Source organism: Amborella trichopoda, chromosome 6 (assembly GCF_054954075.1).
Source record: "Amborella trichopoda isolate Santa Cruz 75 chromosome 6, AtrichopodaSantaCruz75HAP2 v2.0, whole genome shotgun sequence".
Classification (NCBI taxonomy): Eukaryota; Viridiplantae; Streptophyta; class Magnoliopsida; order Amborellales; family Amborellaceae; genus Amborella; species Amborella trichopoda.
The window spans coordinates 45,570,747-45,582,813 of record NC_142341.1 but is presented as its reverse complement, the minus strand read 5'-3'; the positions used below and the strand labels follow the sequence as shown (position 1 = coordinate 45,582,813).

Sequence of the window (12,067 nt, the reverse complement as noted above, 5' to 3'; positions counted from 1 at the left end):
TAGCTGACTAATTGCTCATTAGAGTTTATTCGTTGTTTTAAAATACCTCCTAAGCTTAATTCAGAAGCATCACATTCTATAATTTTGAAAGCATTAGGATTAGCTAGATTTAAACAAGGTAATTCTTTAGCTTTAATTTTTATTTTCTTTATAGCTTGAGTATGTTCCTCTGTCCATTTGGGACGATTCTTTTTAAGCCGTTCATATAATGGTTTAGCATCTATAGCCAAATTTTCATAAAAGTCTACTATATAATTTAAACATCCTAAAAATCTTTGTAATTCCGTTTTGTCTAAAATAATATCAGGAAATTTATCAGCAAATTGAATAGATCTTTCGATTGGTATAATTATACCATAATGAATATGATGGCCTAAAAATCTTATTTTTGTTTGAAAAAGATTTATTTTTTTAGCAGATACTACTAAACCTGCATGTTTGATTGCTTGTACAAATGTATGAACATGTTTAAAATGTTGTTCTATAGTATCTGAGAAGACTAAAACATCATCAATGTATATTATCATAAATTTATAATACTTCATTCATTATTTTTTGAAATTCTGATGGAGCATTTTTTAATCCGAATGGCATTACGTTTCATTCATATTGTCCAAATGAAACATTAAATGCAGTTTTATATTTATCTTTTTCTTTGATTTGTATTTGCCAATAACCAGATTTTAAATCAAATTTAAAAAAGATTGTAGCAGTAGCAAGTCTATCTATTAAGTCTTTTTTATTAGGTATTGGATACCTAATCCATTGTAATACTTTATTCAATAGTTTATAATTTATTACTAATCTTGGTACGCCTCTTTCTTTTTCTGCATTTTTATTTACATAAAAAGCAGCACAGCTCCAAGGAGATGCACTTATTCTTATCAGATTTTTTCGTTGTAATTCATCAATTTCTTTTTTACAAAATTCTAATAAGGTTGTATTCATTTGTACTGGTCTAGCTTTAGTAGGAATTTTTGTTTCATCAAATCCTTTTTCGTAAGGTAATCCTACTATATGTTTCTTTCTTGTCCAAAAGGCATTGGGAAGATCACTACAAATTTCTGTTTCTATTTGAGTCCGAAGATTATTAATTTTTGTTATTATCTCAGAGTTTTCTAAGTCTTCTTCTATTTGTTTATATTTTATTTCTATTTTAAGGGAACATAAAAACTTTTCTTTATTATCTATTTTGTCTTTGACTCTATTTATTTCTTTAAGTTTTGGTTTTTCTAAAAATTCAAACTTAATTGTTTGTCATACTCTAGATGTTTCTATTCTTGTATTATTAATTGTTATGGGATATAGTAAGGTTAGGAATGAAATTCCAAGTATGACTGCCTGACTTAAGTTTTTTACCATAATAAAAGGTGTTGAAAAACAGTGTCCATTATTACATACCATGGCATTTGATAATTTGTATTTAATAAATAATCTACTACCATCAGCAGTATTAAGTATTTGAGTAGTTTTATCAAAATATTTTGATGGAACTAAACCTTCATTAATACAATTTAAATCTGCACCTGAATCTACTAAAGCTAGTGTTTGAAAATTATATTCTTCTTCAATGACAATTTTTATTAATATAAACCATTTTTGGGAAATAATTTTATTTACTAAGTTTGCAGATATATTTTCTTCAACTTCTTTGGTTCTAGAGGTTTTTGGTTCTTTATCACTAGGATCTGCTAGTTGATCGAATTCGATTTCTTCTGTATCAGTTACAGTTCCTGATATGTCATTTTGTAATTCTAATATTTTGATTCTAGTTTTTAATTGTCCTACTTCTGTTTTTATTTCATTTACTTCTTTTTTTTAATTCAAATATTGTGGGTTCTCTTTGAAGTATATCTTTTTTATTAATTCGTTTGAGTATTTCAGCAAAATTGTAATCCTCTGGTGGTTTGAGTAATGGAACTGGTTTATGTTTTGCTTTTATTAATGTGATAAATTGGGTAATAATTTCCCTCTTTTCTTCTGGATCATTTATTTTTTCTATTAGATCTAATATTAATGTATCTTCTTTAGATAGCATATTACATGAACATTCTTCTATATTCTGTTCAGATTCAGATTGTTCTGTTGAGGACATGAAATAATCTTCATCTTCTATTTGTTCTACCATTGTAGTATCAGTGGAAGATTCAGAAGAATTATCATCATCATATATTTGTATTATATCATATAGTTTATTTCTAATAGATTCTTCTAAGATTATAATATCTATTTTCTTTTTTATTTTACATTGGCTTTTATAATGACCAATTTTTCCGCATTTATAACATACAGATAATTTCCTTTTACCTCTATGGTACTTGTATTTTGGAGAGAATCTTTTTATGAATTTTTCTTTTTTATGTTTTTTATAAGATTTCTTTTCTTTTCTCTTTGTCTTATATCTTTTCTTTTTATGAAATTTATCTCTAGATTTCTCTATATGATATCCGAATTATTCACAGAAATCTCCTAATTCTTTTTTACCAGTCATTTTTTGTTTATCTAATTGTTTTTTTAATTTCATGTCTATACATAGGGCTAATCCTTCTGCACATATTTCTACAGATAATTCTCCTAATGTATAAACAGAATATGATATTATTCCTCCATTTTTATTTTTTAATCTAGTTTTTACCTTTTCTACAAATAAATATGGTAATCCAGCAATAAATTTTTCTTTCCAATGATCCTGCTGTCTATCTTCTCTACTTAATAGTCTGGAAAAGAAAACATCTTTGTACCATTTATAATGGGATAGGGTTGGACATCTTAAATTAGATAACAAATCTTCAGATCGGGCTTCAAGTAAGGCTGTACTCCCCACAAAATGAAGTGTGATGGTGTAAATGAGAGTATTAACAGCATCACTTTCGGAATATAGGACGTCTTGATTATTTTCATTTTTAACAGTCCACTGGTGAGTATTATTCAAAATTTGTTGTTTTGTATTTTCAGGTAAGTGGAAATCCCACCAACCTCGAAGCCATCCTGTGAAACCACAAACAATGGCTTTGACGACCTCTTGATCATGGTTGCCTACCATTTTGCACGTAGAGGCATACATGGTCATATATTTCATCGTGTCTAATATTTGTTGTTCAGATAATCCATCTATATTCCAATTTACTATTGATCTTCCTGAATAGGAAATATTCTGGGCTATCAAATCTTCTTCGAATTGTATATCAACAGGGGTAGGTCTATGATGATAGGGCCTAGCTGTTAAAGGTTTCCATGATTTTCCATATACTATTCTTTGAATATTATTATTATCTTGTTCCTGACTATTTTCCGTAAAGGCTTCTTCCATATTTTCTATTGTGTTAGCAATTATGGGTGTCTCTTCTTGTAAGGTTAATGTAGATGATTCAGGGATTTCTGTAGAAATTTTCTCTTTTTCTTTGTCCTGAATTTTTAAAGTTTTTTCTTTAATTTCTAATTTAGATAATTTTGATATTAATTGGTCCATTAGGGTTTTATTATCTTCTCCAAAATTAAAATTTTCTTTATCAAGTGATGGAGGTGGTTTAAATAAAACATTTTTGGTTTCTTTTATACGTACAGGTCTTAACATATTTTCAATTCTGGATGCCTGCCTTCCTAAAGATTGCATATATAAATTTGAATAGTTATTTTGTTCTATTACATATAGAATTAATTCAGCTTTACGTATTATTTCTCCTGTGGTCATTTTATATGGTGTAGCCTTTGTTTCTAATTTTAATTCTGGTTTTGATCCTTTTATAATAATACTTTTTTCAGGAGGGTGAATACTTGTCGTTGTATTTCCGTCAGTTGTTTCATATGAAGCATATTGGCTTTGTATTGTATTTATTTCAAAATTAGGAATATGTATTTTTCTTTCTCTACATATTTCTTTTAACCATACAAAAAATCCTTTGTTATATCGTTCTCTTTTCCGTGCCTTATTGTACTTTATATGAAATAATTCTACTAATCTCGGTTGAAAATGTTTTTTATACCAAGTTCTTATCTCCTTATTTTCTTCAGATAAGTAATCATGTTCTATAAATTGTTTGCTAAGTCTTTTTTCTTTTGTAAGAGTTAAGACTTGAAAATCCATTTCTGAGTCAGTTATTTCTGGTTCAGATTTTTTTATGGACCTATATTGTGGGATGATAATATTTTCTCTTGTCCTATATAGACTTTCTAATTTTGGATTTATAAAAGAAGTAGAACTTCTTGGTAATTCTATTATAGGTCTTGTAGATGATTTTATTTTAGAATCATCTTTACTGTTATTTCTTCTATTGTTGGTAAATTGAATTTCTATTTTACCATTAGGATTTTCTAGTATTCTTTCTGGAATATTGTTTATTTTATATATATATATATATATATATATATATATGCAATATAAGATATTTTATTATATATATTAAAAATAATAGATTTTATTGTAGTATAATATATTTTATGTATGTAATAGATATTTACAATGCAATGTATATTATATATTGTTTTATTTTTAATATAAAATACTATTTAATATATAATATTTAAATAAACATGACTTTATTTTTCAGCAGGTTGTTGAACACAGGTACTGAGAACATTCTTAAATAACTTCTTCTTCCCCGCAAAGAAGAACTTTTAGTTTCCGGAGGACATTTATCTTCCGGTTATCAAATAGACCTATAACGAATATGAAAAGACATTGTTTGCATGAAAAATGAATCTCCATATACCAAACCTAAGTGCCACGCATAGCTAATTCTTGAATGCCACGTGATACACAACTTTATACAAACCTCACCCAAACAAGAGTGCCACATCATATGGGGTGAGGTTTGTATAAGATTAGCACCTTAAACAATCAAGAGAGGTGGATTTCAAAATGATGCCGAAAGATGTTCAAGTATCACTATATTTTATTATGCAATTATGAAATTTAAAGTTTCAAAATTGGCATAGATTAAGCAGATTTACGAACGCTTGAAAATGGAAGATCCATATAATTCATTACAAAATACATTATTTCCAAGACTTAAAATCATTTATTTTTTTAGATCCACACATCCCGTGGTTGAGATGATCAATTGGAGGGTTTTTCGACATTAAAAAAGCCTTACTCTGTGAATTTTTGAGGTGCACGTTATTTTCTAGAGTAAAATGTTGATACCTTATATAAACTTTTCTTTTAAGGTTTTACCTGCTTGAATGTATGGTCTGGTGTGGTTTGCATAAGGTTGCAACCCTAAACCATCAAAGTAAGGTGCATCTCCAAATTTTATCATAAGATATAATTTTGGTATAAAAAAAATCTTATGATGGACTAATAATCTATTTTTAGCACGAACTATAAAATTTTAAACTCTAAAATGGTTCAAATCAAGTCTATATAATACATGAAAGTCTTGACAATGGACATATCAAATAATGTGCTACAAGATGTACTCGTTGTTGGACTTGAAATATTTTATTTTTCATTTTTATCATTTTCATACATCTCGATGTTGAGATGATAAATAAATTAAATGGTTTCCCAATACAAAAAACAACCCTTCCATAGATTTTTGAGGTGCTCCTTAATTCTACCTTTTAAAGTTGCAACTTTATATAAACTTTGTTTATACTATATTTACTGATTGTGTGAGGTTTGTATAAGGTGTTAATCTTATCCTATTGAAGTAGGGCTCACTTCAAAACTATGCTGAAAATACAAATTTGAAGATGCAAATCCTTGCAATGATATGAAAATCTATTGTTGTATCTAATTATGAAATTTAAAGTTTTATAAATAGTGACGATCAAATATATCTATAAGTATACAAAAATGTTGAAAATAGATAGTCCAAATGGGTTAAAGGGTGAACTATTATAAGGTAAGAAGGTGAACTATTATAAGGTAGACTTTTTTTTTTCGAAAATATCGACTATCGAAATGACACCGTACGTTTAGCCCAAACCGTACGACTCCCTTCTATGTGTAGACATTGTAAAAAATGTAAGGGTGGGTGTGGCTACTAAAAATGTAGTTAAAAACCTGGCCTCGTTTTCAATAAGGTCGCTTACTCTTCCCGCCCATTTTTGAAACCTGCAGAGAACCTCCACCCCTTGGGGCTTCTGCAAACCCTAACATCCTTTTTTCCCACTCTCTGCAAAATCAGGGTTTCTGCAAAACCCAAACCCTAACCATCCATGTGCAATTTGCTCTCTTCTTCTCATATGCTTCAATAAACCTCTTTCCTTCTCTCTGCTCAAATGAGTGCTCCCATGGAGTTATCCCCTCAAATTGGCTCTGAAGCCGAGGCTTCTACAGCTAATGGACCTTCGGAGTCTCTATCTTCTTCCCTTTCTTCCAATGAAAAGGTCTTGGTTTCTGGTAGGGACTTTCTTTCCTTAGCATCTCCGGTTTTGTCTTTTTATGGTTTTGCTTTTCATTTATGAAGTGATTTTCCAATGAATCGATATTTGTTTAAGCGTATTTTATTGAGGAGCAAATATTTCATGGAAATGATTTTTTTTTTGTGATTTGATTACAGTGGAGATTTGCTTAAACCCTTCAAGTGCGGCAAAAACAGAAGATGTTCGTGCTGCTGTTGAAAGGTATAAAAAATCACTCTTTATGAATTTTGGTTTTTTATTTTGTCATTTTTTACTATTCTATATGAATCATTCTGTACAAACAATTAAAGTCGAAATTGTAAAATTTTTGATACCTTATGAGTTAGGACTTGGGAATCACTGTTTTCATTTTTTTTTTCCATGTGTCTTGTTCATTCCTTGCTTTCCTAGTGTTATAAATAACAAGATAAGCTCAATTGATTAGTGATATGCCAAGCAGCTAAAGCTGCTGTGTATAATTTCGTAACTCATGTTGAGAAGGGAAAGCACACAATTACAAAGGGAAGAAATAACAATCTTTCCCAAGGATCAGGACAAACTAAGAAAGCAGCAGGCACTTTTTGGATTGCTTTCATTAAGCTCTTAGAACACATGTTCTGGCTTAGCATAGGGTTCCTTTGATCTCACAGGAAAAAAAAAAGGAAGATAACTAAGTTCTTCATTTGGATATCTATTGAAACTAGAAAACACGAGTAATTCTTCTTAGAAAACTAGTAAACTAAGTTGTTTTCTTAGCATAATGATTATTTAAAGCACAACCCCCAGCTAACACGTTTACACATGCAACAAGACAAAGGAGATGCAACCAACACTTTGAGGCGTTGACAAGTAGGTTTGATCTTTGTGAGGGGCTCAATAGCAGAAATGCTAGATAAAACCTTTTTAAGGAGTTATTAGATGGGAGCAATGAGCATATACTCATACTCAACATTCATTGGGGTGTTGCATGATGTACACAACATGACCCCATTTGGACGTCTTGGTAATCATCTCCAAGGGATATTATTCTAGTAAAAAATGGAGATTGATTTTGTTGTAGCAGTAACGATATTTACAACCTTTTGGACTCCATTGGGGTTTGAAACATTAAACTAGCCTGTGAATTTTGGCATGCCTCTCATTCTTTAATAATAATATTAATACCAGAGATAATGTCCCAATTTTTTTATCAAATGTCCAAGTGATGGAAAAAGAGTAATATCTTTTACATTTCCTCCCAGGTTATCGGTTTTTGGGGAAATGATGCAAAAAAAATGTCTTTAAGCGGTATGAAAGAACTATATCTCAAAGTCAAAAATCTGTATAATCATTGGGTTTCTACAAATGAACAAAAAAGGGATAAGGAAAGCCAGGAGTTCATAAATCAAATGGAAGCTCTATACAGGGGATGCATTGTTTTGGTTTTGCTCCAAAAAAGGGCCAGATTATGCAATGATAGGATGAAAAGGAATGCTTACCCAAAATGTATGATCCTTTTCAAACGGATCATACTGTAGAACAATAAAAAATTGTATTCAGATTCAATTACAAATCCAATCACTTTGACAGATAATTCAAGAGAAAAAGTTTGGATAAATGGGATCCACAGTCTCCTTTTCTTTAATTATTGGCGAGAACTTGAACATGAAATAGATAACAAGGAATCATTATCCAAAGGCATTAGCCCTTTGTGGATTTCTATCCATGAATTAGCAGAAAACAATAAGAAATCAGGAGTCGGTTTGAAACAACATGCTTTATAGACAGAACAATGAGAAAATTATTCAAAAAATAAAAATAAAGTTAAATGGTTAAAATTAAAATTGGATAAAATTCCTATATTTTTCTTCTGTTTAAAACCATGTGTAAAAGGAAGGGGGGGGGGGGGGGGGGGGGGGGGGGGTTCAGTGCAAGTGGTTTTTTTTATGGCATTATGAAATAGATGGTAATGGGCAAAGCTTGTTTCCTGCTTTAAATCTTTTTGATTTCTTTGAACATTCTTGTTGTTGCCTTTATTACTTGTATTTTGAGGTGGAATATATTCCTAATAAAAAAATGCTGATGGTAAATAGTAATGCCTTTTTTTTTTATATATATATTTTAATTTGTCATGTCTAACATATTAGATTTCCTACTTCCAAGTGTTGTTTCTTCAATTGATTTCTTCATGATCAGGATGCTTGAAAAGAGGAGTCTAAGCTACACTGATGGTCCAATTCCTGTACCTATGGATGATCTCTTTCTATCAGAAAATGTGCAAAGAATCTGTATCTGTGGCAAAGGTGAGACTGAGTTGGCATGGTCTTAAGTAACTACGATGTATGTAAGATATGTACTGCTGTTGCTTTCTTAAGTTATCTGTCTGTATTTTGAGTTTTGATTTCATCCCTGTATTGTCGTGCCCATCTCTTTGATTTAGATGATGGGGAGGACAATCGTGGAATTCTGTTATTTTGGCAGGTCCAACCAGTTGTGCATGTGTATCAGGTAAACTCTTTTACTGTTTTTACTTTTTTCATGGTGATGCACCTTTTTGGGGTTCCTTGTGATTTCCCAAAATAATACTTGTGTAGTAATTTGGTATGTGGAATTTAAATTTAGGTTGTTGTAGAAAGAAATAACCATATTTTGTACCGGCTAATATTTTCGTTGTGAGGATGGGCAGATTCTTTTCATTATATACATAACAAAAATGTGCTTTCTAAATGGGCTAATATTCCCTTTTGTTACAAGGTACACATTATACTCTAAAACTCTTCAACACTTCGACTTATTTGGTGTTCTTTTTCTTAACTTTAACAGCTAATTTATGATCCTTACTTGAGCATGCCTTCACTAGATATGTTGTGGATTTGAGTTTTCCATTCGTTGCCCACGCTAGTTGGTTTTTTGTTTTCTATTGTATTTTCTTAATATAATTGTATCATGATTCACAATCTCGCAGTGTGTGTCTTGGATGTAACAGCTTATTGAAGATGGGCCAGGAGAGGATATTAGTGGAGGTGATCTTTCTAGCTTTCGAGAATGGTTTCTTCCAGCAAGGGAATTTGATGGCTTGTGGGAAAGGTTTGTTTCTAATGATTCCTCTTTTGGAGTACTTCGACTTTATTTCTGTATTAACTATTCATCTAATATTTGTTCTTTGTAGCTTAGTTTATGAAACTGGTCTTAAGCAAAGGTTATTACGATACACAGCGAGTGCCCTACTTTTCACTGAGAAAGGGGTGAATCCATGCCTTGTATCATGGAACCGGTAAGCAAGTTACTTGGTAGGTTTTGGGGTTCTCCTTGTGGATCATTGAACATTTTTTACACCATCAGTGGAAGTGTCTTCTAAATTTGATAGAATTGGTATTGTTATTAAATAATCAGTTCACCAACAAGGTTTTGTCTCCCTCCCTTCCTCTTCTTTTTTATATAAGATATATGTAGGTTTTAAGTGTCTCATATTGCTTCGACTTTTTGGATTGTTGTGTGCTTGTAATCTCTAGGGTGTCAATACTATATCTCTATGATTTTTCTTGTTTACAGATGTGTACGCTGTCTGTTTGAGATCAAGTAATGCTTCTTCAATCAGTTTACATTTGAAAGAGACTTTCTGGAAATGTGATTCCTATTGAGAACTTAGTTTACTGAAAATTTGTGATTCATGTCGTCAACATGTTTTCACAAGTGGCTAGAATTTCAATGGACATATGAGCGTGTGAGAGCGTCCCACAGTTTCTACTGGAAACTGGTATTCTTTGTTCTTATTTGGAGCATAAGGATTTACTATGTTGCATGTGTGTTGCCCAGTACATATATGTTGCTGATTCCTGGAGGATGTATATGTTTGTGATTCAACTTGTTAGTAAATTATTTGTGCTTCTTATGTCGAGGAGGTTAATGGGTGAAGTTGATAAATTTTATTAGTTAACGAGTTGTTGTCAGTAGGCTCTGGCTGGCATCTTTCATGACAAGTTGTTTGAAGTACTTTGTATAATCTGCTACTATTTGTTCATGATTTTGATGCAAGACATGTAGGTAGAACAACAAATCAATGTATTGAGTGAATTGTCTGGCCTTGCCATTGTTGGGGCTTGTTCTCATACATATCTAGGCCTTTTTTAATTGAGTTGGTTACTGTTGTGTTTGTCAACTGCTTGTAATTTGATACTCGAGTTTTTGTATTCTGCAGATTTGTAAGTTGTAACATTCACTGGTTTAATCAATTTAGTTTGATTAGGCCAGTGTGGATTAATCATCAAACGTGGAACATAATTCTAGAGGAAGTGGGAAGTCAGTTTTACATTGGGAGTCCATTTGATGGGAAACATAATTAACAAACTCGTATGCTCCAGTATAAAGATTTGTAGGAAACACTTTCCACCATGCACAATGCACACATTTTGTATGCCTAACCTCAGATTTTTGCACATATCTCTTCTGGTTTGCTTGATTATCCTTGGGACTCATTCCCCTGTTTCTTTATGCATATTTCACCAAGTTTCTAATGCTTTCATGATGATCATCATAGATCTTTGTGGCATTATGAAGTCGCACATTTTCCATGAGTTTATCCTCGTTGGTTTCCTTCTGAATTTTGCCTAGTTTCCATTCTTGTAAGCCATCAATTTTTTGATAATGTTTTCCTTTTCGATTTCACTTTAGTTATTGTCTTGCCCATCAAAACATAAAGGGAAAAGTTTATATAGAGCCGAGGCTCTAAACAATCAAATTTGAGCCTACCTCAAAAATTTAACTAGAAGAGGTTGTTTTGATGCCCAAATATCCTAAGATTGATCATTTCGACATGAAGATGCATGAAAATGAGAAAAAAATGGATATCAAGTTTTGGAAATAGTGTATTTTGATCTACACTGTTTTTGAAGCCTTAAACTTTATAAATAAAGAGGAAAATATATTTTAAACCTATTACAAATATTCTCAGTATTGAAACTACATTTCTCGGCACTATTTGAAGGTAGGCTCTAATTTGATTGTTTAGAGCCTAGGCTCTATACAAACCGCACCCAAACATAAAAGATGTTTTTCTTTTTCTTCTTTGAAATGGTAATCGTATTTTCTCTTTGTTATCTTGTTTTATTGGCACCGTAGTTATTTCTAACTATAATTTTGTTGCTGTGTTTTGCAGCATCATTCTCTTACATGGACCTCCGGGGACCGGAAAAACATCTTTATGCAAAGCTCTTGCACAAAAGCTTTCTATACGTCTAAACAATAGGTCTGTAGGAGGTATATTTTCTTTTTTTTGCGCAAATATGAAACCTATGGGTACATATAGATGGGAAGTGCACTGAATATTCAACAATTGATTTGTTGTTGATGATACTTGGTGCACCATCAGATACTCTCAATCACAATTGGTGGAGATCAATGCTCATTCTTTGTTCAGTAAATGGTTCTCTGAAAGTGGCAAACTGGTATGCTATATCTTACTAAAAGTTTCCTATTCTGTTAGCTATCCTTTTTTTTTCCTTCTCTGATTCGTGCTATTCTTTTCTAAGAAGAACCTATTGCCACTTGTATTTCTGTGAAATTGTTTTATGTTAAAATTGACTAATAATTCTTCATCATGTTGTCCTAAAAATTACTTGCTATGCTGGATTTCGAATTGGAAAGTTCATGCCTAGTGTCTACAGTTGATCTTGTCTTTCATTAGGGTTATTGAAGAATGTCTAAGATCATGAATAGTGGATTTCACAATGGGAATATTCGG

General features: G+C 31.4%; 1 protein-coding gene across 5 annotated transcripts in view; it reads left to right on the top strand.

The window, feature by feature from the left end:
• Positions 1-5,887: 5,887 nt before the first annotated feature.
• The window catches only part of LOC18442081 (pachytene checkpoint-like protein), a 47,684-nt gene continuing 41,504 nt past the window's right edge, over positions 5,888-12,067 (top strand). For 2 of the 5 annotated variants that reach the window (XM_020671898.2, XM_088868669.1), the window contains exons 1-8: positions 5,893-6,346; positions 6,507-6,570; positions 8,524-8,630; positions 8,768-8,835; positions 9,314-9,414; positions 9,497-9,601; positions 11,483-11,572; positions 11,696-11,771. In XM_020671898.2, the coding sequence (XP_020527557.1) occupies positions 6,226-6,346; positions 6,507-6,570; positions 8,524-8,630; positions 8,768-8,835; positions 9,314-9,414; positions 9,497-9,601; positions 11,483-11,572; positions 11,696-11,771 (732 nt within the window). In that variant the 5' untranslated portion in view covers positions 5,893-6,225. Of the gene's footprint in view, positions 6,347-6,506; positions 6,571-8,523; positions 8,631-8,767; positions 8,836-9,313; positions 9,415-9,496; positions 9,602-11,482; positions 11,573-11,695; positions 11,772-12,067 lie in introns of those variants that run through there. The other 3 variants (XM_006852304.3, XM_088868667.1, XM_088868668.1) reach the window with 3 other exon arrangements.